This window comes from Synchiropus splendidus, chromosome 6, assembly GCF_027744825.2.
Source record: "Synchiropus splendidus isolate RoL2022-P1 chromosome 6, RoL_Sspl_1.0, whole genome shotgun sequence".
Lineage (NCBI taxonomy): Eukaryota > Metazoa > Chordata > Actinopteri > Syngnathiformes > Callionymidae > Synchiropus > Synchiropus splendidus.
Window position 1 is genome coordinate 354,968 of NC_071339.1, and position 22,976 is coordinate 377,943.

The window sequence follows — 22,976 nt, forward strand, 5'->3', positions numbered from 1 at the left end:
ATGATGGCGGTGCGTGCACGCGCAGTGAAAGTAATGGCTGCACTGGAGCGGCGGCTGCCGGGCCTCGATGAGTTTGTGGGTCAGAGCTGGACTGCGTGGGCCCAGTGGGCCGGCGTGACGGCGACGGACGGTAAGGGCCTCCAGCGGAGCCGCCAGCCGCCGCCAGAACAGCGCGTGGCGGCGGCTGGCGCCAGTATTTCCGTCAGAACGCAGGACTTGGCTGAGCATGGCGCCCAAACAAAGACTCTGCCGGGTCCTAGCGCCGGGAGGGTAACGCGTGACCGTCCGGCATGAACGTGACACTCCGGCGCGCTTCACGCTGACGACCGTCTTGTGCGGCGGCGGCGGCTCGGCTCCGGCGGCACCGGAGCGGAAGGAGGCGCGGAGCGTTGAGGCTCTCGCCAGCCACTTGTTCCCCGGAGCGGCTAAAGCTAGTCAGCTAGCGGGGTCCAGCCGCGGGACCGCGGGCGGCTGCGGGCCGCCGCCGCAGCAACGCCGAGTCCGCCGCGCACCGACATGCGTCTCCCTCGGTGACGTCAGACGGTGGAGAGGAACGCCAGTCTGGCGTGACATCTGCGCTTGATTCCACCTCTGCATGTCTCTCATGTCACCACAAGCCTCCCATCTCCTAAAGGAGCAGAGAGAAGAACCCGTCTCTTCATGATAGAACTGACAAAATGTGTCGTGTCCTTGGCTTCACTGGAGTCTGTGTCCAACATCGTCACCACTTCTGTGTCGTGGGGGGTGTTTGGCGTCGCTCCTCGCCCCCGTGGTGTCCGCGCCACTTTTATCTGAGGGTTGTGCTCCATGTGTCTTCACACTTGACACGACCTCATCCAGACGGTCTCAGAGTTGTGTCCGTGGTGACGGTTGTTGGTGTGAGCTGCTTGTTCAGCAGGTGTTGTGAGGCTGAGGTCGTCTGGCAGCTGACGCTCCACACTGTTGCTCTGTGAGTCGCTCGCTGGACAGTTCAGACGGCTCTGGCATGTTCTGGGACCAGATCTGTTCCTGGTGTTATCCGAGAGACGTGTGGCAGCGTGGCTCACTGAAGCTTTGTTGACAGTGCGTCACCTGTTTGTTCCACACCCAAGGTGCTAATATCAGCCGTGAGTCTTCCTCCAGTGTCGACTGGCTCCATCGCAAACCGCAGCTCGGACATCATCTTCGTCGTCATCATCATGCCATAAGCTTGCTGCACACCGCACACATTTAGTGACTTCAAATCGTTTCCATGACGACAGCCCGGGGTCACGCAGGCACGGCGACTCATGGCGAGAGGCCGCGTGGGTAACCACCTGTGACCTGCCGAAGGTCACATGACCACACCTGCGGCAGCCGACTGCCTGCGTGCGACTGACTTGAGGGGAGATCTGGCTCTCTCACAGGCCCAGCGAGTTGTGGTTCAGGAAACGCACCGCTGCATTGCCCCGTGCAGGCCTCGCTCTAGAAGCCAGACGCGTGGTCGTGAATTTGAGCGCCCGACCTGACACCAGCGTGGAATTCCTCTTGTTCTGCTGCTTTGTCACGAGCGGCGCTGCTGAGACTCAGTGACTGACCAACGGATGGCGCTGTGTTTCAGGCCCGGATGTTGATGACTGTAGCAAGAATGGCAAGAAGACAGCGGAGGCCATGTCGCTGAGCAAAGACGGTACGTTCAAGGTCAAGTCCTATGTACTTGCTGTTGGCCGTGAAATCAAACTGCATCTGCGGTGAATTGCGCTTAAAAACACCGTTTATTTCCTGAGTGGTCATAGTTCGGTTCATTTGGATCATGATCATGGTCCGTCACGTGCACACCACGCTGGCGCGGCGTGAATGACAACCGTAGACCAGGGGCTCTGAACCTGTCTGAGCTCAACCTTTCCCTGAACCAAGGGCCCCGGGGCCCCTTCAATAGACCTGATTCAGGACTCCTGATCTCATCTGTGATCAATAACCAGATTGGATCTACTGACACGTGAACAAAGCAAAACCTTGTGAAACGACCAGCGCAACAAAGATATTTGTTTGTCATGGAAAAGTCCAACCAGCAGCAGAAGCAGCTGCAAGTCATGTTCATCACATTTACTGAAGAAAAATAGAAAAAAAATGGAATTGATGCAAACTGTGGAGAAAATTGGAATAATGGAATAAAATATTCTGAATGAAATAATCAAACCATGTCTGAATATCACAAAGTAAAAGTGAGATATTTTATAGAAACTCCAAAGAAGAAATCAAAGTCTCACCATTTCAAAAAAGGTGCTTTCATGAACAGTCTTTGCTGTTGTTCAAAAATGATCAGGTAATAATAACATCAGTCAATGAAGGCTCAGATTCTAGATGCTCATGTGACTTTGTACCTCCATGTTTTTGGGGAGCACGCGACACACAGTGATTGAAAGTTAGTGCTAACTGACCACTGCATCCCTCATCTGTTGGAGGGACATGACACAGCCGAAAGTTGGCAACATCTTAGCTACTGCCTTGTTTGTTTACTGGACTAACACTACGTTCAGAGGTGCGACGGTGGAGCCGTGAGTTCAGTGTGAGGCTGCTGGGTGCATCGACAGGCTCCGCATCAGCCAGACCCCTCAGCGCCGCGCCGCGCCACGCCGCGCAGGACGGAGCCACGTCTGAAACGCGTCTCTCTCCTCACAGACATGTCCATTTTCGGCCTCCACCCCGGCCACGACGACTTCTACCTGGTGGTGTGTGGCCACTGTGGCCAGGTTGTCAAGCCGCAGGCCTTTGAGAAGCACTGCGAGCGCAGGCACGGCCCGCTGGCCAAGCTCCACCCACGCCTGCGCTCTCCGGCGCCGCCCGCTGCCCAGCTGCAGCCTCGCGCTCAGAGAAGCCACTCCCCCTCCCCGGGAACAAACGCCGCCCCCTCTCCAGCCTGGGACGGGCGAGGACAAGGAGTGAGGCCTCCATGGGTGGCTCCACCTTCCCCCAGCGCCCCGTCACAGTATCGGCACCTGAAGAACCCCAAGGACGGACCACGGTGAGGAGGCCGCGTCTGCGTGATGCTATGCTTCTCACACACACACACACACACAACGTGCAGTTGTGTGTTCCTCCATGTTCCTGTCAGGAGGCTTCAGCTGTGTGGCGTCTCCTGGAGTCAGGCCTCGTCTCACGTGTGTGTGTGTGGTGCCGAGCCGCGCTCTGACTCACCCCTCTCCTCTGCAGACACCCCTTGCTGGACAAGACGTCTCACGCCGACACGCTGCCCTTCAAAGCTCCAGCAGCTCAGGAGCCTCCCGTCAGCTCGCCGCCCCACGAAGCCCCGCCCCCCACGCCGGCTCAGAGGAAGGAGTCGCCGCTGGCCTCGCCTGTCTGCAGCCCGCGCCTCGCCCGCCCCTACAACAAAGTGGCGTCCAGTGAGTCGGGTCTTCTAGCTTCTCACAGCTGTGTTGAGCTGGGTCACTCTGAAGACACCAGGTGGACTTGCTTGTTCTCAGAGCGGGAGTGTGACTTGGACAAGCACTGCGGGGTCCTGGACCACGAGAGGAAGAAGGTCTGCACTCGCCTCCTCACCTGCAACGTGAGTCCCAGCCCCTCGCTTCCTCACCTCCTGCTTGCTTGTCATTGGTTTGCAGCAGAGGGATCAGAACATCCTCTTCCCGACACTGGAGAGGGTCTCCAGTGCCTGAATGTCATCACACACTCACCGCTCCTCACTCTTTGTGCAGATCCACTCCATCCACCAGCGGCGGAAGGTGGTGGGCCGCACCAAGAGCTTTGACCAGCTGGTGGCTGAACTCAAGACCAAGGTCCGGGAGAAGGGGCCCCAGCTGGCAGAGGGCGGCTCCGGTGCTGGACGCTCCCCGAGTCCAGAGACTCACAGAGAGCTGTGTGAAGCACCGCCCTGCAGGAGACCCCTGGCCAGCCTCCCGGCTTTCTGGTGAGTCCAGGGGTTGGAGCTGGGTTACCTCCTCCTTCCTCTCCTCCTTCCTCTTCTCCTTCTCCTCCTCCTCTCCTCTCCTCTCCTCCTCTTCTCCTCTCCTCTCCTCTCCTCTCCTCTCCTCTGCTCTTCTCCTCCTGCTTCCTCTTCTCCTCCCCTCTCTCCCCTTCATGATGCCACATGTTGGCGTGTTGCAGGCAGCAGCTCTTGCTCTTCTGGTTGGGCTTGGCTGTAACCAGGGTACGAACCCTGCTGTGGCTCCTCTCTAAAGCCTCGTGTGGAGCTTTAGTTGAGCATACTTGTCATGCTTTGACCCGACGTGACCTTGGAGATGAAAGTGGTGTAAAGACGGTGTGATGGTGTTGGTCTTGATCTGTGGCTGGTGGAGAAGGTAACTGCTGAATGTCTTCAGCCGCTCTCTAGGGGCCTCGGAGAGTCCGACCGAGGAGGAGGAGGAGGAGAAGCAGCAGCAGCAGGACGAGAGGCACCTGAGAGCCTCTTCACCGATGCTCCTCGGCTGCACGTCCAGCGATGACAGTGAGGCAGAAGCAGCGCAGGAGCGCCTGGAGTTCTCGTCCTCTGCTGTACATCCCAGACCCATGGCAGTGAGTGGCATGTCTGTTCTTCCTGTGCGTCAAGCAGTTTCTGGGTTTCTGGCCAAAAATCACACAGGAAGATGCAGTCAGCAGTTGCTCGAGCTTGATGGGAAATGGTGTGTGTGTGTGTGTGTGTGTGTGTGTGTGTGTGTGTGTGTGTGTGTGTGTGTGTGTGTGTGTGTGTGTGTGTGTGTGTGTGTGTGTGTGTGTGTGTGTGTGTGTGTGTGTGTGTGTGTGTGTGTGTGTGTGTGTGTGTGTGTGGCCGCGGCTCTGGTCGTCCACAGTGGTGCCATCTGCTGGCAGCGTGTTGAATTGCGCCTCCAGGACGTGCCGAGCCACGTGGTGACGGCCGTGTCTGTCCGCAGGTGTGTTCGTTCGGCAGCCACGCGCTGGGCCACGGCATCTACACCTTCGACAGAAGGCTGCACCACCTGCGGTCCACGCTGAGCACCATGCTGGAGCAGCACATCAGCGCCCTCCTCTGGAAGTAAGACTTGATTCTTCTGAGCCAGGGATTGAAGGGAGAGGTGGGTTTGGGACCCAGGTCCATCCGCGGCCACGGACCCAGTCACATGACCCACAGCTCGCGTTCACTCAGCTGCGTGTGCTGCCACCTGCTGGTCTCATCTTGACGGCTTCTCTCCTGTGTCCATACAGGAAAATACCTCAGGCCTCAGACAGCAGGTGGCCTCAGCCCTCAGTCAGGACTCCTCTCTCCTCCTCCGCAGCCTCCACGTCTCCTCTGAACTCCAGAGTCCCTGCAGGAGGCCAGCAGTTCTCCTCCTTCAGAAGCTTCCCGGAGGCCTCTCCGTCCAGCCGCGGGCCCGGCAGACCCGGGGCTACCGCCCCATCAGAGAACTGGGTCCAGGCCGACGGCCCCTGCCTGCCGGGGCCTCCACACAGGAGGCCGCGGGAGGAGGCCGGGGCCCGGAAACGCAAGGCCTCGTCCCAGGCAGTGGAGCGTCCGGGCCTCGACAGGAACTGCGTCTCGCTCCTCCCACACGGACAGACCAATGGCACGCACTCGCCCGGCAGTAGGCCCCGCCCCCAGCCTGCGCCCTCAGAGGCCAAGGGCCTCTGGACCTACGCTCGGACTCACTCCTCCTCCTCCAACAGCTCCCACGCTCGAGGAATGGTGGGTGGAGCTTTGCTGAAGAAGCGCCGAGGGGAGGAGCACGTGCCCTCCCTGAGGGCCCCGACTCAGGGGCCGCCGTCCTCCTCTGTGTTGGCCCCTCCTCGACCCAACTTCTACCCCTGGAAGGAGAGCAAGAGCGCGGGGCTGGCTGGAGGCGCAGAGAAGAAACTGGGGACCCCGAAGGTGAGGCGGTGGAGTGGGAGGAGCCTACGTCAACAGGGAGTCGGTCCAGACAGCGATTCTGCTCAGTAGTTTACTGTCACACTGTGGCCTTCACTGCAGCCAGGCTCCGGCCCGCTGGCTGTCACATGACCGGCCTCTAACATGCCCTTCTCCTCTTCTGCAGCCGAGGTTGCACCACTGAGAGTGCCTTGTTTCCCAGCCTGTGGGAGCCAGCAGACCTTGTGAGGACCGACCCACGGCCAGAAATACCTCAAGCTCATCCGCTGATGCTGCTAAACACACTCGTTTCTTAAACAGATTAAAAATGTTCTTTACACCAACTTTATCCACGTCTCTGCCCTTGTCTCTGGGGGGGTGAGTGAGGTGAGAGAAGCGGGCGGCGCCAGAGCCACGGTCACTTTATTCACAGCCCCGGCTGTTTTCATAGCAGGAGCGCACTTCAAACACCCTTCACCTGGGCCCCACGCTGCAGCGTGGGCGGTGTCTCCAGCCGCTCGCCGTCATGTGCTCTCGCAGATGAAAGTCACAGCGTTGTTCATGAGCTCGTACACACTGAGCTCCAGCACCTGAGCCGAGGCCCCGCCCTCCTTCCCTCGGCTGGCGGTCACGCAGAGCTGCTGCTGCTGCTGCTCAGGCGGCGCCTCCACCTGCAGACACACAGCACCTGAGACGTGTTTGGCCTTGGTCCTTCTGCTTCTTCTTCTTCGGTCGCACCAGGGGTCAGACAGATCCTTCATCATCTGGAGATGTGGAGCCATCACCCTGTGACTACTGACGGTTGGGACCGAGAATCGTGACATGAGAACGTCATGTAACCCTCCTGTTGAGGCCACTAGATGGCGCATGGAGACAGTTGCATCAGAGCTGAGGGACTCACGGACGGTGGCGCTGCCGGAGCGTCGGCTGTGGTGCGCTCCTCCTGCAGCTCCTGCAGCTCCTGGCCGCCGTGCTGCGCGCTCACGTGCTCCTGCAGCGCCTCCTCACCGGCCAGCAGAGCGGGACACAGCGCGCAGCGGCACATGGACCCTGCAACACAGCCACGCAGTGGTTGGAGCGGCGGTGCCGGTGCCGGAGACGCAGCCTCACCCTGGTGCTCGGCGGCCCGGTGCTGGGCCACACTGGCGGCGCTGGGGAAGAACTTGAAGCAAACATCGCACTGCGTCAGGCCCTTGAGCTGCTGCGTGTGACTGGCGAAGACGTCCGGGTGGCTGGTTCGGTTGTGGTACCACAGGCCCGACAGTTGCTACGGAAACGACAGCACGCCGGCGTCAGACCGTGGATCCTCGCCGTGGGGGTCACGTGACCACCCCATCCCACCTGGTAGGACCTGTTGCAGAGGTCGCAGCTGAAAGGTTTGCTCCCAGTGTGAGTGGGCTTGTGCTTGTCCAGCAGGGCGGCGCTAGAGAAGGTCCTGTGACACACGGAGCACTGGTGGCTCTCCTTCATGTGGCGCTTCTCCATGTGCTCCTGCTTCTCCTGCAGCGAGGCGAAGGTCAGGCGGCACTTGGGGCAGTCGTGTGGCTCCGTCACGTCTGGGGGAGCAGGAGGAGGCGGAGCTAGCATCAGGGGCGGCGGCGGCAGGGCGGCGACATGACCTCACCGTGAGCCGTGTGCAGGTGCAGCGTGAGGCCGCTGGCCTGGCTGTAGCCGCGGCCACATTGGCGACACACGTAGGGCCGGTCGCCCGTGTGCGTGCGCACGTGCCGCGTCAGCTCGATGGACTGGGCAAAGGCCGCCTTGCAGTACTGGCACTCGTACATCTTCCCTGCGGCACAGAGAGCGCTCGGTGAGCGGCGTCGAGCGTGTGCGCGCTCTCTCTTACCCTCGCTGTGCTTCCTCTTGGTGTGGTAGGCCAGCGCCGCCGCCACGCTGAAGCGTGCCGCGCACTGCTTGCACTGGTACGGCTTCTCGCCCGTGTGCAGCCGCATGTGGTTCTTCAGGGAGGAGTTGGCCCCAAACTTGGAGCCGCAGAGCTGGCAGGCGAAGGGCCGCTCCTCGAAGTGCTCCGTGCGTTTGTGGTACACCAGCCCTGGAAGACGGGCGGCGTCAGGGTCTCAGCCAGCGAGCCCCCTCACCCCTCACAGCTCACCTGATGGGTGGGCGAAGCTGCGCTCGCACAGGTCGCAGGCCACCTTCTTCCTGACCGGGGCCAGGTGGCCGTGCTCCTCCGCCCGGTGGCGCCGCAGCGCCGCGGTGCTGGCCAGTGTCTGGGCGCAGTCGGGACACTGCTGCAGGGACATGGTGCAGCGCTTCACGTGCGCCAGCATCCGGCACTTGAAGGCAAAGCCTTTCCTGCACCAGCGGCAGGCGTAGGCCGCAGAGGTCGGCGCCTCTGGAGCAGCAGCTTTGGGCCCTTCCTCGCTCTTCTCCTTGGTTTGGTCGTCTGCTCCAGCCGGCCCCCGGTCCTGGTCCCGCCCCTTCTCCTCCTCCTCCTGCTGCGGCGGCTCACCTGTGGCTCCGTCCAGCTCCTCCACTGCTGCTGTCAACCCACAACCAAAACATGGTTTCAACCAGGCTTTTAGCTTGGTGTTGAAACAGAGCGTCCCCCAGACCCCTCCCAACACACCAGGTCAACGACCGACAACCAACAACTGGCTTTGGAACAAACACAGCTGTCAACAGCTATTTGTCCCAGAATTACTTGATAAACAACAGATAAACAAGCATCAGAGTCAAATCACAAACGTTCACAGACATGAGGGCAGTGGCAACTGTTGCCACGGTAACAGTGGGCGACTGTTACTCTCCAGCTGCTGGAGAGTAAGAGGTTGGTGGAGTGGTAGAAGGAAGCTCTGCACTGAGGTCAGACGAGGGAGGCATGGTGGAAACTCACCGGGTGTTTGGGTTCAGGAGTCGACTGAAATGGACCCGCGTGACCCAAACTGAGGCTCATCGAAGGACAGGTGCCAGCCACACAAGTGAAATATGAGGCTTCAGGACTAGATTCAAGTGTTTAACACCCTGAACTTCCCACTGCTCATCACATGCCGACTGGACGATGGCGGGCAGAGCAGTGGCTCGCAGCAGCTCCACAGACGTGACAGCGATCAGGGAACAGTGGGAGGAAACCAGAGAATCCTACAGATTTCAGTTAGAATCGAAGAAGGAAGAGCTGCCACCTACCTGCAGGCTCCGCCCCCGGCAGGAGGGCGGCCAGGCGGGGCGGGGCTTCCTTCTGGAGGCCACGCAGCACTCGCAGCAGGTCGGCTTCGCTCAGCTGGCCCTCGCTCACCCTGCTCAGCAGCATCTCCACAACAGCAGCAGGCCCAGCCTCCTGGCAGCACCGGGTCACCACCTGCAGAGGTCAGACCACCTGGTCATGTGACTTCATCAAACACAGCCTGCAGGCCAGCCACTGGAATCACTCAGCCACCATGTCACCATGGCGACAGACAGTGGCCTCATCCACTCCCTGAGGCTCCTGTGAGCTGCCACCTGCTGGCCACATGAGCTCACTGTCCCCACAGACAGACGCAGGGCAGTGATGTGGGGTGAGAAGACGGTCCCAAACCTTACTCAAGGCCAGGCTACAGCAGAAGATCCTACACTGTTCTGACGTGGTTCTTCTCGCTGAAGCAAACCTCCAGCAAATGAAGCATCATCTGAACCGAGTCTCATTCAAGACACCGTCCCCTACATCAGTGGCGAGGGGCCAAAACATGATGGAACTCAACGCACCTCAGTGGCAGGTCCCTCCAGGCTGCTGGCTGCTGCCTTGCTTAACAGCTCTGCGATGTCCACCATGTTGCTGAGAGCCTCTTTCAGCCCAGAGGTCTGAGGCCAGTGGCAAGAGGTCTGGGCTGTCGAGGGACCTGCGGGGGCAGAGACAGTGGCACTCAGAGGGCTCCTGAATCATGCACTTCCCAGCTCGGCCACCGGGCCTTTAGAGGGACTATTGTTCTGCAGGATTTTCCAGACCACCACCCTGGAGGTCGACCTGAACCCCCAGGTCTCTGGCCTTGAAAAGCATCCACCCTGCGACGTAGATTTCCCCTCTGTTGGAGAACCAATGAGCATCTGATCTTCTGTCGTCGAGAATCCAGAACAGGAAGTGACCTGAGCCGCAGGCTGGTGCCCGAGGAGACAGCTTGGTCGGCCTGACTGAGGGCAGCAGTCACCTTGGAAACTTCAATCAATATACTGGGACAAACCTCACTACGGTGCTGTGAATGACTGCAATACTTGGACTAAGAGCAAACCCACAGGAAACTGAGGTGGCAGTCGCAGCAGGCCATGGAGGGACTGTGCTTCCTGCTCTTCCCTCACGCACGCACGATCCATCCCAGGCTGAAGCGTGGAGGACTCACCCTCAGACAGGCTCTTCACACATGCTCTCTTGGAGGCCGGCTCATGCTGGGGGTCGCACTTCTGCTCCAGCTGTTCGGGCTTGAGCGGCTCTCTGCAGGGCGGGCGTCCGGGCTGGTGGCCCCCCTCGGGCTGGGCCGACTGCTGGCCGACCACTCTTGACAGGATGTTTCTGAAAGCCCCAGCCAGGTGAAACATCTGCAGGCTGTCTGCAGCAGCCAGCAACCTGCTGGCGTTGTGCTTGCCCACAGGCAGCCTCCCTGTGTAGAGCAGCTCCAGCAGACAGGCAAAGTCCTGCGAGGAGACCACGTCCGTGTCGATGTTGATGGTGACTGAGTCTGTGAGCAGGGACCTGAGAGGACACGGGCTCAACATCAGGCGGCTCGGTGTCAGCTGCTCTCATGGCTCACCTGAAGAGCAGGCTGGACGCAGCCAGCACCAGCTTGTGTGCAGCGTGTGGAACATCTCCCACCATGATGGTGCAGTCACAGAAGTGGCCCTGCTGCCTCAGGCCCCACAGCTGCTGCAAGAGGAGGCTGCTGTAGTTGGGCAGCTCCAGCATGTTCCTGACACCAAAACACACCGTCACTGCCTCACACACAGAAACACACCGTCACTTCCTCACACACCGTCACTTCCTCACACACCAAAACACACCGTCACTTCCTCACACACAGAAACACACCGTCACTTCCTCACACACCGTCACTTCCTCACACACAGAAACACACCGTCACTTCCTCACACACCAAAACACACCGTCACTTCCTCACACACCAAAACACACCGTCACTTCCTCACACACCAAAACACACCGTCACTTCCTCACACACAGAAACACACCGTCACTTCCTCACACACAGAAACACACCGTCACTTCCTCACACACCGTCACTTCCTCACACACCAAAACACACCGTCACTTCCTCACACACCAAAACACACCGTCACTTCCTCACACACCGTCACTTCCTCACACACAGAAACACACCGTCACTTCCTCACACACCAAAACACACCGTCACTTCCTCACACACCAAAACACACCGTCACTTCCTCACACACCAAAACACACCGTCACTTCCTCACACACCAAAACACACCGTCACTTCCTCACACACCAAAACACACCGTCACTTCCTCACACACCAAAACACACCGTCACTTCCTCACACACCAAAACACACCGTCACTTCCTCACACACCAAAACACACCGTCACTTCCTCACACACCGTCACTTCCTCACACACCAAAACACACCGTCACTTCCTCACACACCAAAACACACCGTCACTTCCTCACACACCGTCACTTCCTCACACACCGAAACACACCGTCACTTCCTCACACACAGAAACACACCGTCACTTCCTCACACACCGTCACTTCCTCACACACAGAAACACACCGTCACTTCCTCACACTCCGTCACTTCCTCACACACCAAAACACACCGTCACTTCCTCACACACCGTCACTTCCTCACACACAGAAACACACCGTCACTTCCTCACACACCGTCACTTCCTCACACACAGAAACACACCGTCACTTCCTCACACACCGTCACTTCCTCACACACCAAAACACACCGTCACTTCCTCACACACCAAAACACACCGTCACTTCCTCACACACCAAAACACACCGTCACTTCCTCACACACCAAAACACACCGTCACTTCCTCACACACCAAAACACACCGTCACTTCCTCACACACCAAAACACACCGTCACTTCCTCACACACCGTCACTTCCTCACACACCAAAACACACCGTCACTTCCTCACACACCAAAACACACCGTCACTTCCTCACACACCGTCACTTCCTCACACACCGAAACACACCGTCACTTCCTCACACACAGAAACACACCGTCACTTCCTCACACACCGTCACTTCCTCACACACAGAAACACACCGTCACTTCCTCACACTCCGTCACTTCCTCACACACCAAAACACACCGTCACTTCCTCACACACCGTCACTTCCTCACACACAGAAACACACCGTCACTTCCTCACACACCGTCACTTCCTCACACACCAAAACACACCGTCACTTCCTCACACACCGAAACACACCGTCACTTCCTCACACACAGAAACACACCGTCACTTCCTCACACACAGAATCACACCGTCACTTCCTCACACACCAAAACACACCGTCACTTCCTCACACACCAAAACACACCGTCACTTCCTCACACACCGTCACTTCCTCACACACCGAAACACACCGTCACTTCCTCACACACAGAAACACACCGTCACTTCCTCACACACCAAAACACACCGTCACTTCCTCACACACCAAAACACACCGTCACTTCCTCACACACAGAAACACACCGTCACTTCCTCACACACCAAAACACACCGTCACTTCCTCACACACAGAAACACACCGTCACTTCCTCACACACCAAATCACACCGTCACTTCTACACACACCAAAACACACCGTCACTTCCTCACACACCAAAACACACCGTCACTTCCTCACACACAGAAACACACCGTCACTTCCTCACACACCGTCACTTCCTCACACACCAAAACACACCGTCACTTCCTCACACACAGAAACACACCGTCACTTCCTCACACACAGAAACACACCGTCACTTCCTCACACACCAAAACACACCGTCACTTCCTCACACACCAAAACACACCGTCACTTCCTCACACACCGTCACTTCCTCACACACCAAAACACACCGTCACTTCCTCACACACAGAAACACACCGTCACTTCCTCACACACCAAAACACACCGTTACTTCCTCACACACCAAAACACACCGTCACTTCCTCACACACAGAAACACACCGTCACTTCCTCACACACAGAATCACACCGTCACTTCCTCACACACCAAAACACACCGTCACTTCCTCACACACAGAAACACACCGTCACTTCCTCACACACCAAAACACACCGTCACTTCCTCACACACTGTCACTTCCTCACACACCAAAACACACCGTCACTTCCTCACACACAGAAACACACCGTCACTTCCTCACACACCGTCACTTCCTCACACACCAAAACACACCGTCACTTCCTCACACACAGAAACACACCGTCACTTCCTCACACACCGTCACTTCCTCACACACCAAATCACACCGTCACTTCCTCACACACAGAAACACACCGTCACTTCCTCACACAACGTCACTTCCTCACACACCAAAACACACCGTCACTTCCTCACACACAGAAACACACCGTCACTTCCTCACACACCAAAACACACCGTCACTTCCTCACACACAGAAACACACCGTCACTTCCTCACACACCGTCACTTCCTCACACACCTAATCACACCGTCACTTCCTCACACACCGTCACTTCCTCACACACAGAAACACACCGTCACTTCCTCACACACCGTCACTTCCTCACACACCGTCACTTCCTCACACACCAAAACACACCGTCACTTCCTCACACACAGAAACACACCGTCACTTCCTCACACACCGTCACTTCCTCACACACAGAAACACACCGTCACTTCCTCACACACCGTCACTTCCTCACACACCGTCACTTCCTCACACACAGAAACACACCGTCACTTCCTCACACACCGTCACTTCCTCACACACCGTCACTTCCTCACACACAGAAACACACCGTCACTTCCTCACACACCAAAACACACCGTCACTTCCTCACACACAGAAAATCACGCGTGTTGCTGGAATGCCAACTATTCGGTAGTAAACCAGCTCGTGCTGTGAAGGTTGGGTACATTTTCGCCGGTGACATCATAAACAAGCGGCGGGTGGCAACAGCTTGGGAAGCAGTGAAACGAGCTAGAAAGCTAATGTGGCTGCATCTTTCCCGAGCAACAAGCGACTTTGAAGAGCAAAGAAAGAAAGAAAGACCCGCTCGCCACAGCAGACCTTCTGATGACGGGATTACCTTGAAAATATTTTTTTCCCCGGTTCCTTTATTTAAACGTCCTGGTGAACAATCCTTGTCCGCTCAATAAAGCTTCGACGTTTTGGAAAATGGCGCCTGCCGGAAGTGCCCAGTTTTGTCGATACACGAGCTGGGAAATCTGCACGAGCTGTGAACGCATGCGCGCGCAGGCGCAATGGCCCTGTCCCGAGGCACCGCGATTCTTTCGGGACACATGTTTAAATAGATGATTACGTCACGTTGTGCTCAAACTCCAGTTTAAAGGCAAGATACAAAGACGAAGCTCTGAGTCCTACTTCAGTGAAAGTATCCGCCAATGTTGCATGTAATGTGTGTCCATTTACTCCAGGGTTGGCAGCACATCCATGAAACACCGTTGTTTGACTCCGGGCATCGTCTTCAACGCTATTTTCGTATAGTAGCCATCGTTTCCCTCTGATAACAGTGGTTTGGCAGAGGTCAATGCTATTGTCTGGCCTCCTGTCAAACGATTCCCGGGCAGGAACACTGCGGAGCAAACACACTACTGACTCTTCTCTGGCTGTTGCACCGCATTTTCATGCTGATGGGGAAATAACAGAGGAGTAATGATGAATAACTTCACGATGCACAGCTTCTCCACCAACCACTGACTTGGCCACCAGGTGAACTAAAGGTGAGTCCGTCCCCACCGTGCGGCACTCCAGTCTTCCTGGTGCTTCTCAGCTACGCTCCTGCTTCTCTGTCAGCACTTCATTGACCTTTGATCTGCTCAGTCTCTCTTGGTGCTCACACTTTCAGGTTGATTCCAGGTCTGCTGAGGGGTACAGACCAACACGACTGTTTCAATGCATGTGTGAGTGATTCAGCATCTTTCCACAGACTCATCTTTCTGATTCGGTTCTTGATGTTACACAAACTAGTGTTTGATTCTCATGGACCGTTATCTTCCATCGCTCTGACCCAGATATTTATAGAAATATTCTCAAGACACTAAAAGAGCTTCAGTTGAACTCAGGTGATATAAAGACTTGACTATAGCCACCACGGTGATTTATTGTGCTGTTGTCAAACTGATGCAGAATCAACAATATTCTGGTGTTTAAATGTCTGTGTGGCTCCATCATTGGATTCAGTCATACACCACATTCATTCACAGTGAAAAATGTGGCTTCTTGTGGCAAACATTCTGATACCATGAAACTAGTTTATTCACACAGTTAACCAAACAAAAGTGAGTGTACGAGTCCAGATATGTGTATATATATGATGAAAGGTGAACAGATCATGAGTCACCGTGCGTCTTCCAGGACCACTGGCAGAGGGGACAGCCTGCAGAGCCAGCAGTGAAGTGAACTCTGGGTCTGAAGCTCTGGAAGTCAGGTCCAAACCACCTCAGGGATGTGGTGTGCGCCTCCACAGGAGCCTGCTGCCTTTCACCTTCCTCTCAGCAGGAAGCTGGAACCCTCATGTAACACAGTCTCTGTCTGAACTCTTAACAACTGAAATGGATAAAAGCTGAAAACGGGCAACTGGAGTTTCAGCTGGACAACATGGCGAGAACTGTCACCCGACACGGAGCATCTGAAGTGCTACCTGTTCCACACCCTGGCTCCAGTCCGGGTGTCCCACAGCCAGCCACAGTTTAGAGGATGGCTGAGGTTTTCCTGCCCTACTGAGCCTGAAGAGCCTCCAGCGGACGTGGATCTCACCCTTGACAAATGAACCAACGCTTTAATAGCAGTGTGATGTTGTGAGGAATGGCTGAGCCAAACCTGCGACCACCACATGCACCGACACCACTGTCAGGACAGTTAAACTTTTATTAAGCAACACCCCTCAGGACATACAAACATGATTCAGGACTTATTTATACCAATGAATGAAAATTCCACCAGGAGCAGGAGCCGATCCCTTAATGTCCCAGCAGAGTGCCTGCAGAGAGGAGCACACAGAGAAGGTCAAGATTCACCGCTTCTCACCTGTGTGTGTGTGGACTCACCTTTGAAGCCCTCTTCTGGCACTCGCACTGAAAAGCACATGACCAAGGAATGAACGGTGAAAGGTTTGGACAGAAAGACGGAGGTGGGCGGAGACACTCACCCTGATAGGCATCGTCCATGGCAGCGTAGTCTGCAATGGGCTCGTCAGCCTGGAGGAAGCAGGGCAGCAGAGTTGGGCATGGACTGAGACTGAGCAAGGGGGAGGATGAAGCCACGTACCCGGAGGAATATGATGCTCTCAGGGACGATGCCGAGGCTGCCCAGCGTGGCCGAGTCGTCCGTCAGAGACTTCCCGTTGATGGAGAGGTTCTGGTCGAATGGCGCCACGGAGAAGGCGTGCATGATCTGAAGCACCAACCAAGCGCCTTGTTAGTTCAGCAGCTGACCCAACACCGGCCAAGAACCGGGGGAAAGGGGAGGGGGGCGAACCTCAATCTTCAGCTCCTTCAAGGTCTGGTTGGCAGACACCACCAGAGCCTTCTCTCCGCGGATCTTCCTGTGGCGAGTGCTTCTCCTGATGCCCAGCTGGACCATGTTGAGCTCAGATGACGTGCACTGCTCCTCACTCAGCCGGAAGCGCTTGGTGCCGTCCTCTGTCTGAAAGACATGACTGGTCTCTCTCCACGTTTGGAATAAGGAGCTACAAAAGTGGGGGCCGTGTGGCCTGAACTTGGACTGGCCAAAGCTTCTTGTCCAAACTGGAGTGGTTACTCTACCCCCAGCTGACACCTCCCCTCACCGACCTCGTCCATGATCACACAGCAGCAGCTGGGTCTGCTGACTCACCCTCGGCCACTATGTCCTGTGCCCCACTCCACCCTTACCACCTCTCCAACCTTCCACCCGCTGCCACCCTCTTCCTCCTAATTGCCTCAGGGGCTTTTCACCCTGCGGGCTCTGTCTCGGGTGGGTCTGAGTCCGATGCGGCCCCTTGCTGTGCAGCCTCCACCTCTGTGCCTCAGGCCATGTCCCAGCTGTTATCAGTCGCGTGACAACCTGTTCACCGCCAGCAGTGGCTATCAAACCCCGCACACACCTCCAGTCCCGGACCTCTGCGCTGCGCTCCTGTTCCCCAGCACCAGTCTCCTGCAGCTGAAGCTGCTCACCTCAGTGTTCTGGGAGTCTGAAGCATGTCGTGCGCCCAGACAGCCATCAGACCCTTCACTGCCCGCCATCCATCATGTTGCTGTGGACACCTAGTTTCCAGCGTCTAGCGCCGAGTCACCTGAGGCCAGAGGCTCCCGCGCTGAGGTGCAGCTCTCCGGGATCAAATCTGCAGCCCAAACTGGGCTCGCACGTTTTCATGTCGGCCTTTTGAGGCGAATGCACTTTGTCTCCAGACAGAGTCTGCAGTGTGACTCAATTGACCAGCAGCAAAGCATGACCAGCCTGTGACAGCTAATGAAGGAGGAAGGTGCAGAGAATGATCCCAGCATGTATCAAGTCCACTCCTTCGAGAGCCGAACATATGACCATCACATGAGCCGGGCCATTCTGCTCCTGGGTGTGGACAGTCTTGTGATGATGAAGCAAGACAAAAGAAGCCTCTGGATGTCGGATAGTAGGAAGTAGTTTTCACCTGCATGAAGTCAGGATCCTTCTGTCCATTCAGCTTCATCAGCTCCTCTCTGTCCGGCTCTGCCTCCGAATTGCTGGCAGTCAGCTCCGAACTAGCATCCCTGTTTAACTGTAACCATGAGGGAGAACATCAAGCTTCTACATCAGGGATCAACCTTTGCATGCCACACAACAGGGACCACTTACACCGTTGTCTTTGACCACTTTGCGAATGTAAACAGTTGCCTGGCTGTATTCTGTCTGGTCCTTCTGCTGTTGGGCCAGAAACGCCTCTCGACAATCACCACACAGATCTGTAGCCAAACACAAAGCAAAGATGTGCAGCAGTGTCACGCAGTGGCAAGTGGCGGTCAAACCAGTCGTGCCACACAAGCAGATGACTGAGAGCTGTAGCTTCAACCGGAGCAAGATGTGCGAGCGTTCTGGAGGGAACGAGGGAGGCTGCAGTCAAGGAGCAGGCGATTCATTCATCCTCTGATGAAGAGTCTCACTTGTGCAGTACAACAGAGTGAGTGCACAGGCTGCACACGGCGGAGCCCAAGCTTTAATGTGGAGCTGGGATGTGGGTAAGAGATCAAGAAACAGGAAGCAGAGGCTGAGGAATAGCAGTCCGTGGTCACGGTCCAGCCAATAATCATCATCATCATCATCATCAGAGAGGAGGACATCTCCCTGATGTTGGTTTAAGAGGGCCAGACCTGTGCTTCACGGAGGGTCGTCCACCAGCCTTGCTAGTCATCATGGCAAGAATTCTACAGTGTATGTTCACCACATGACGCTGTATCGGGTTAGTGTGGGCGTACATCACTGGATGATGATGTGAACCGCCCGATGAAGGCACACCAGAAACGTGAAGCAGGTCCCAGTTAAAAAACACCTGAGGAGGACATTCCTGCACAGGACCAGCATGCTTCCTCCTCCACAAGCGCGGGAATATTGCCTGAAGATGGGCTTCTGTACATCTTACCAGGCTGAGTGGTGAACTGAACCACGGCTCCAGTGGGCGATGTCTCTCTGAGGCAGTGGATGGAGATGCAGTTGTCCACAATGAAGAGACGCCTGATGACCTCCCACTCACTGGGCCAGAGAAGAGCTACGCTATAGAGGAAGAGAAAAGATATGATTAGACCAAGTCCAGTGTCGCACAGGCCTCCTCCTATTGTGAGCACACACTTCTGCACTTACTTTTGCATGGATCCGCTGACAAGGGAGCTGTAGTCAAACATGACGCCTCCATGTGGACAGAGCAGCAAACTGTTTGTTACGTTGCAAACTGGAGAGGATTTGGTCGGTCGCCTTCATTTGAAAAGAGCACGGGAGTGTCATGAAACACCCTCTTCATAAGCATCGTACCTAAACACAGCTGACCCCACCTGGCAGGGGAGTGTTGTCTAAACCTACCTGATGAACTTTCTCCACTCGTCCACAAACAGCAGAGGAACAATGTAAAGCACGTCCGTCTCCTGAGAAAAGACACCACGCTGTCAAGCAATGTTTGTGAACCACGTGGCTCCTCCGCCTGCGAGTCACCTGAGGCCACTTGCTGAGCGTGGGCCGGTTCTTCTCTTGGAATAGGTTCACCAGCTGGTTCTTCTGGTCCACAGCCATCATCTTACTCACCGCCTCGTTGTCCTTTTCCTCCTGCTCAAACGTCTGACCAGACAGATATTTTCGTGTTTCACAACAGACATTTTTGGTGCTTGCTTTTGTTTCACTTTCCTCATATGACCATAGTATTTCTGACTGGAGACTGAGTGCTGTTTATTTTTACGGATCTGTGGCCAATATCTCCATCTCTCTAAATTCATCCCGATTCTGAGCCACTAGTTTTTGCTCTTTGGCTAATACCTGGGGTAAGTTCACACCTTGCACCTGGTGCTTCAATCGTTGTTCCTGCAAGCCCAAACATTGTCACTTGGAAACAAAAGACAATTCAGTCAATCTCTACTCACCGTGCACTGCTGACAAGGCACTTGGTTTTGGGTGAATTCCAGCGCGGTGGGGAGATATGCTTTGAGTTTGTTCCAAACTTTGGCAGACACCAACTTTCTTTCAGAATCCAGAATACTTAAACCTCCTTCAGCAGCATGAGAAAGGCCAAAAAGGTCACCTCAGGGTTAGAAGGTGAAAATAAAGCAGGGGAGCTGCTCCGCATACCGTGGCTACAGACGATATCCTCATTAAAGGTTTTCATCTCCTCGTCTTTGCTGTCCATCTGATCAGAGTCCACGTCTGAAAGAGAAACCCGTGTGACTTTAAGATACACCAATGAGTGCTCTACACCAGGCTCATGAGGATCAGCTGTTCCATCTGCGCTGCAAGGCAACACTCCAAACGTGTCCAGAGCGTTCACGCACGCACGCACGCACACACACACCAGCTTTACCATCCAGCAGAAAGTGCTAGCAAACACACATCAATGTTCCTGAAGACGTGAGGCAAAAGTGACAGTGGAGAATGTTGCGATTCTTGACAAATACGTTTGACTGGCAGGTCCACACGACGCACAGTGCCAGCACCAGACAATGCACAAGAGCCTTCCTCTGTAATCGCACGGGGAAATGGTTATTGTTTTGTCTCCATAAATGTTACCAGCTGTGTTGACCAATTATACCAAATAATTCTGAATGAATTTGACTCCAACATTTTCACTACTCCTCCCTGTCCATTCGTCACCTGTTGTATTAATAGAGTGTTCTCTTTCTGTGACAGAGCCGTCAGTCACATGTAGAGAGGTTGCTGAAGTCCCCTTCCCTTCCAAATGTGCAACCCTGTTCTGTTCTGTCACTTTGAAGGTCGGTATGTGTAGTAGTTTGTAGGCGGGCTGCAGTCAGGCTTACGTTGCCGATCACCTAAATGCATGTTTACATTTACTTTTCCACGGAGAAACTCAAAGGAAAACCTTGCAGGCACAATGCGGCAACTGACAAACATTCTATTGGATGCAAGACTAGACTGTGCGGGACACAGAGTCAGCAGCAGCCTCAGCTCCCCACCACAGGGAAAGGCCGCTCATCAAGCCCCATGTCATCCATTTGTCGGGTCTCCACGGTCATAGCTGCGAGTGATGTGATGCGTTGACTTCCGTCTGACTGCAGCTGAGCCAGCAGTCTTGTACTGCTGTGAGCCCTCACCAGACCCCGTGCTCTTCAAAATGGGTGTTAAATTGAAGCCTCTGCGTTTGCTGCAGGCTGCCACCCTTACATCGCAGACACGGCGTATCTTCCCCACCTACCATGTTTGTTACAAGAGAGGCCTGTGCAGTGTGCGGGGGGAGGCTTCTGTTGACGTGTATCAGCATGCACCGACGCCACTCTTTTTCATAGACATTGACTGGAGCACCAGTAGTCTGTCAACCCACCAAGCGCTGATGTAAAACAAACTCTCCTGTGCCTTACCTTTGCTGCAGGTGGGTTCTGGTTTGCTGGCTACGCCATTACCCGGTCCGGACTCCTCATCCTCCAAATGCGCCAAGGCCAAATGCCTCCAGCCACGTAGAGAAGCTTTTCCCACCCAATATCCTCCATCACTGACACAGACACATCACTTGGTCACAGAGACGAATGAATTAAATGGCAATTTTACGAAAGTCAACACTACACAATGGACAACATCCAGGCACCATACTACAGAGTATGAAAGTCAAACGTGATAGCTAATCAGGTTAGTTTGTCTACCTTGGCGAGTTTTTCACCAAATTGGAAATCTCTTTAAAATCTTCATTGATTTGGTTTTTCAGCCGAAGCAGCCGGCATCGTTGCACCACACACTCTCGACAGAGGGAGGAATCTGGAAGGAACAAGATAAGAGTTATGGGAAATTCAATCATCACAAGCCGATGGACAATATGGAGCACAAGTACTTCACAGACAGAAAAATAATGAACGGAAACAAATGGACGGACGACTAACTACGTTTGGTCAGTCACTGAAACACAAACATACACAACAGACCCAGCTGATCATCTGAGATCTGAAACATTAGTGGTTCAAAACCACTTAAACAAAGCACATAAATGAATTATAACTTTAACATGCATTCTGATAAAAATAAACATCTGAAAACCAAGGAAGCCACTTTCCACCCCCACCATAACTGCCTACTTTTATTTCATCTATGGAATTAAGAATTCATTTTCAAGTAAATGGCATAGCATGGATGCAGATCTTCCATCACTTAGAGCAGTGATTCTTCAGCAAAGGCCCGGGGCCCATGGTTGGGCCGCTAGGAGTTTTTATTTTAGAATTCTGGGCAGCGAGGGGCGAGACGCTCAGTTTGAATCCATGAGCCACGTATGGTGGCAGTAGTGAGTCAGTGAACTGACTTGACAGCTGCACATCTGTGATAGTCACCAACTATAGAGAAGTTCTTGGAAAGAAACAGTGATAAAGGAAGTGATGGCGCCCCCTGCTGGAAACACTGTTCACCTGTTGGAGCAGTTTTGAAACGGCGATACTTTGATTGACACTTCACTTATATCTTCTTTATTTTATGATACTTGCACATGGTTTTATTATATTTATTTTATTCAGAATTTAATTCAGTTTTTCCAATTATCTCAACCGCTTGCATCAAGTGTGTGTTTCCCTTTTTCCCTCAGTAAATGTGATGAACATGACTTGCAGCTGCTTCTGCTGCTGGTTGGACTTTTCCATGACACATCAATATCTTTGCGCTGATCATTTCACAAGGTTTTGCTTTGTTCACGTGTGAGTAGATTCAATATGGTTGTTGATCAGTTTTATTGAATGGGCCCCAGGGCCATCTGTTCTTGGAAAGGTGGGGCCCCAGATCAGAAAGAACCTCTCATCTACAGTACATAGAATCTGACACTCTGAGACGAGCAAGGACTGTGTGACTTGATTGCAGCTCCACCGAGTGAGGGAGCTCACCATTACTAAATCCAGTATTACAGAAAGACCCTTGGTGCATGTTTTCAGGACCACACATGCAATGCTAGTGATCTTACCATCCAACCTGGGTCCTCCACTGTAGCTGTTAAACAGGATACGACCAGCCTGCAGGGAAACCCTCTTGGTATTGGAAACCATGTCAGGATGCAGTTTGCCATGAGAACACAGCAGGGAGGAGTTGTCGATTTCCTTGGTGACAGTGGAGTCATCCAGCCACTTCTTTAACCAGTCCAGAGGTATGAACTCGTACGGCTCTCCTGAGGACCAGAGGTTGGGCAGAACCAAAATCATGATTGGTATGTATGCACAAGAGTTTGCATTTGTCTCCATAGGCTGTAGAGCAGATCGTAAAAACATTCGCTCTGATAACTTATACTGTAGCTCTCACAGATGGAAATCATCATCACTTCAAAAGGGGAGAGCGATGACTTTCGACAC

The 22,976-nt window shown here is 54.6% G+C and overlaps 3 protein-coding genes and 1 long non-coding RNA gene across 11 annotated transcripts in view; 2 read left to right on the forward strand and 2 right to left on the reverse strand.

Moving 5' to 3' along the window:
- Positions 1-6,279, forward strand: atxn7l2a (ataxin 7-like 2a). Of its 2 annotated transcripts, XM_053869096.1 has the most exons (10): positions 1-130; positions 1,580-1,648; positions 2,641-2,983; positions 3,172-3,362; positions 3,444-3,526; positions 3,675-3,886; positions 4,299-4,491; positions 4,848-4,969; positions 5,140-5,800; positions 5,964-6,278. In XM_053869096.1, exons 1-10 carry the CDS (start codon positions 1-3, stop codon positions 5,979-5,981), a joined length of 2,022 nt encoding a protein of 673 aa, XP_053725071.1. In that variant the 3' UTR covers positions 5,982-6,278. The 2 variants fall into 2 exon arrangements, with proteins under 2 accessions (XP_053725071.1, XP_053725070.1); XM_053869095.1 differs by having other exon boundaries at positions 5,140-6,279.
- Positions 511-15,705, reverse strand: zbtb40 (zinc finger and BTB domain containing 40). Of its 6 annotated transcripts, XM_053869091.1 has the most exons (13): positions 14,066-15,705; positions 10,516-10,671; positions 10,108-10,457; positions 9,479-9,612; positions 8,924-9,095; positions 7,890-8,279; positions 7,623-7,829; positions 7,401-7,565; positions 7,118-7,332; positions 6,887-7,043; positions 6,678-6,826; positions 6,255-6,447; positions 511-4,539 (listed from the first exon to the last, which is right to left on the reverse strand). In XM_053869091.1, the coding sequence occupies exons 2-12, from the start codon at positions 10,665-10,667 to the stop codon at positions 6,301-6,303; spliced, it is 2,238 nt and encodes a 745-aa protein (XP_053725066.1). In that variant the 5' UTR covers positions 10,668-10,671; positions 14,066-15,705; the 3' UTR covers positions 511-4,539; positions 6,255-6,300. The 6 variants fall into 6 exon arrangements, 5 of the variants coding, with proteins under 5 accessions (XP_053725066.1, XP_053725069.1, XP_053725068.1 ...); XM_053869094.1 differs by lacking the exon at positions 511-4,539 and having other exon boundaries at positions 4,614-6,447; positions 10,516-10,625; XM_053869093.1 differs by lacking the exon at positions 511-4,539 and having other exon boundaries at positions 4,614-6,447; positions 7,890-8,276.
- Positions 14,266-16,410, forward strand: LOC128761140 (uncharacterized). The gene is made up of 3 exons (XR_008414914.1): positions 14,266-14,720; positions 14,846-14,900; positions 15,355-16,410. It is a non-coding gene; the product is annotated as an uncharacterized LOC128761140 (long non-coding RNA).
- usp48 (ubiquitin specific peptidase 48) overlaps positions 15,854-22,976 on the reverse strand; it is a 13,192-nt gene continuing 6,069 nt past the window's right edge. For both annotated transcript variants that reach the window (XM_053869089.1, XM_053869088.1), the window contains exons 13-28: positions 22,595-22,795; positions 21,303-21,414; positions 21,024-21,154; positions 19,783-19,857; positions 19,578-19,702; positions 19,156-19,278; positions 19,027-19,088; positions 18,811-18,921; positions 18,593-18,723; positions 17,812-17,918; positions 17,627-17,734; positions 16,477-16,644; positions 16,267-16,392; positions 16,148-16,196; positions 16,047-16,073; positions 15,854-15,979 (exon numbers count right to left, since the gene is read on the reverse strand). In XM_053869089.1, the coding sequence (XP_053725064.1) occupies positions 15,960-15,979; positions 16,047-16,073; positions 16,148-16,196; positions 16,267-16,392; positions 16,477-16,644; positions 17,627-17,734; positions 17,812-17,918; positions 18,593-18,723; positions 18,811-18,921; positions 19,027-19,088; positions 19,156-19,278; positions 19,578-19,702; positions 19,783-19,857; positions 21,024-21,154; positions 21,303-21,414; positions 22,595-22,795 (1,676 nt within the window). In that variant the 3' untranslated portion in view covers positions 15,854-15,959. The remainder of the gene's footprint in view (positions 15,980-16,046; positions 16,074-16,147; positions 16,197-16,266; positions 16,393-16,476; positions 16,645-17,626; positions 17,735-17,811; positions 17,919-18,592; positions 18,724-18,810; positions 18,922-19,026; positions 19,089-19,155; positions 19,279-19,577; positions 19,703-19,782; positions 19,858-21,023; positions 21,155-21,302; positions 21,415-22,594; positions 22,796-22,976) is intronic.

Coding starts and splice junctions, on each gene's coding strand:
- atxn7l2a (XM_053869095.1), top strand. CDS start 1: ATGATGGCGGTGCGTGCACGCGCAGTGAAAGTAATGGCTGCACTGGAG. Junction 2,984..3,171: donor AACCCCAAGGACGGACCACG/GTGAGGAGGCCG, acceptor TCTCCTCTGCAG/ACACCCCTTGCTGGACAAGA. Junction 3,887..4,298: donor GCCAGCCTCCCGGCTTTCTG/GTGAGTCCAGGG, acceptor GAATGTCTTCAG/CCGCTCTCTAGGGGCCTCGG.
- zbtb40 (XM_053869091.1), bottom strand. CDS start 10,667: ATGCTGGAGCTGCCCAACTACAGCAGCCTCCTCTTGCAGCAGCTGTGG. Junction 9,613..10,107: donor TGTGAAGAGCCTGTCTGAGG/GTGAGTCCTCCA, acceptor CTGCCCCCGCAG/GTCCCTCGACAGCCCAGACC. Junction 8,280..8,923: donor GCCGGGGGCGGAGCCTGCAG/GTAGGTGGCAGC, acceptor GTGGGTTGACAG/CAGCAGTGGAGGAGCTGGAC.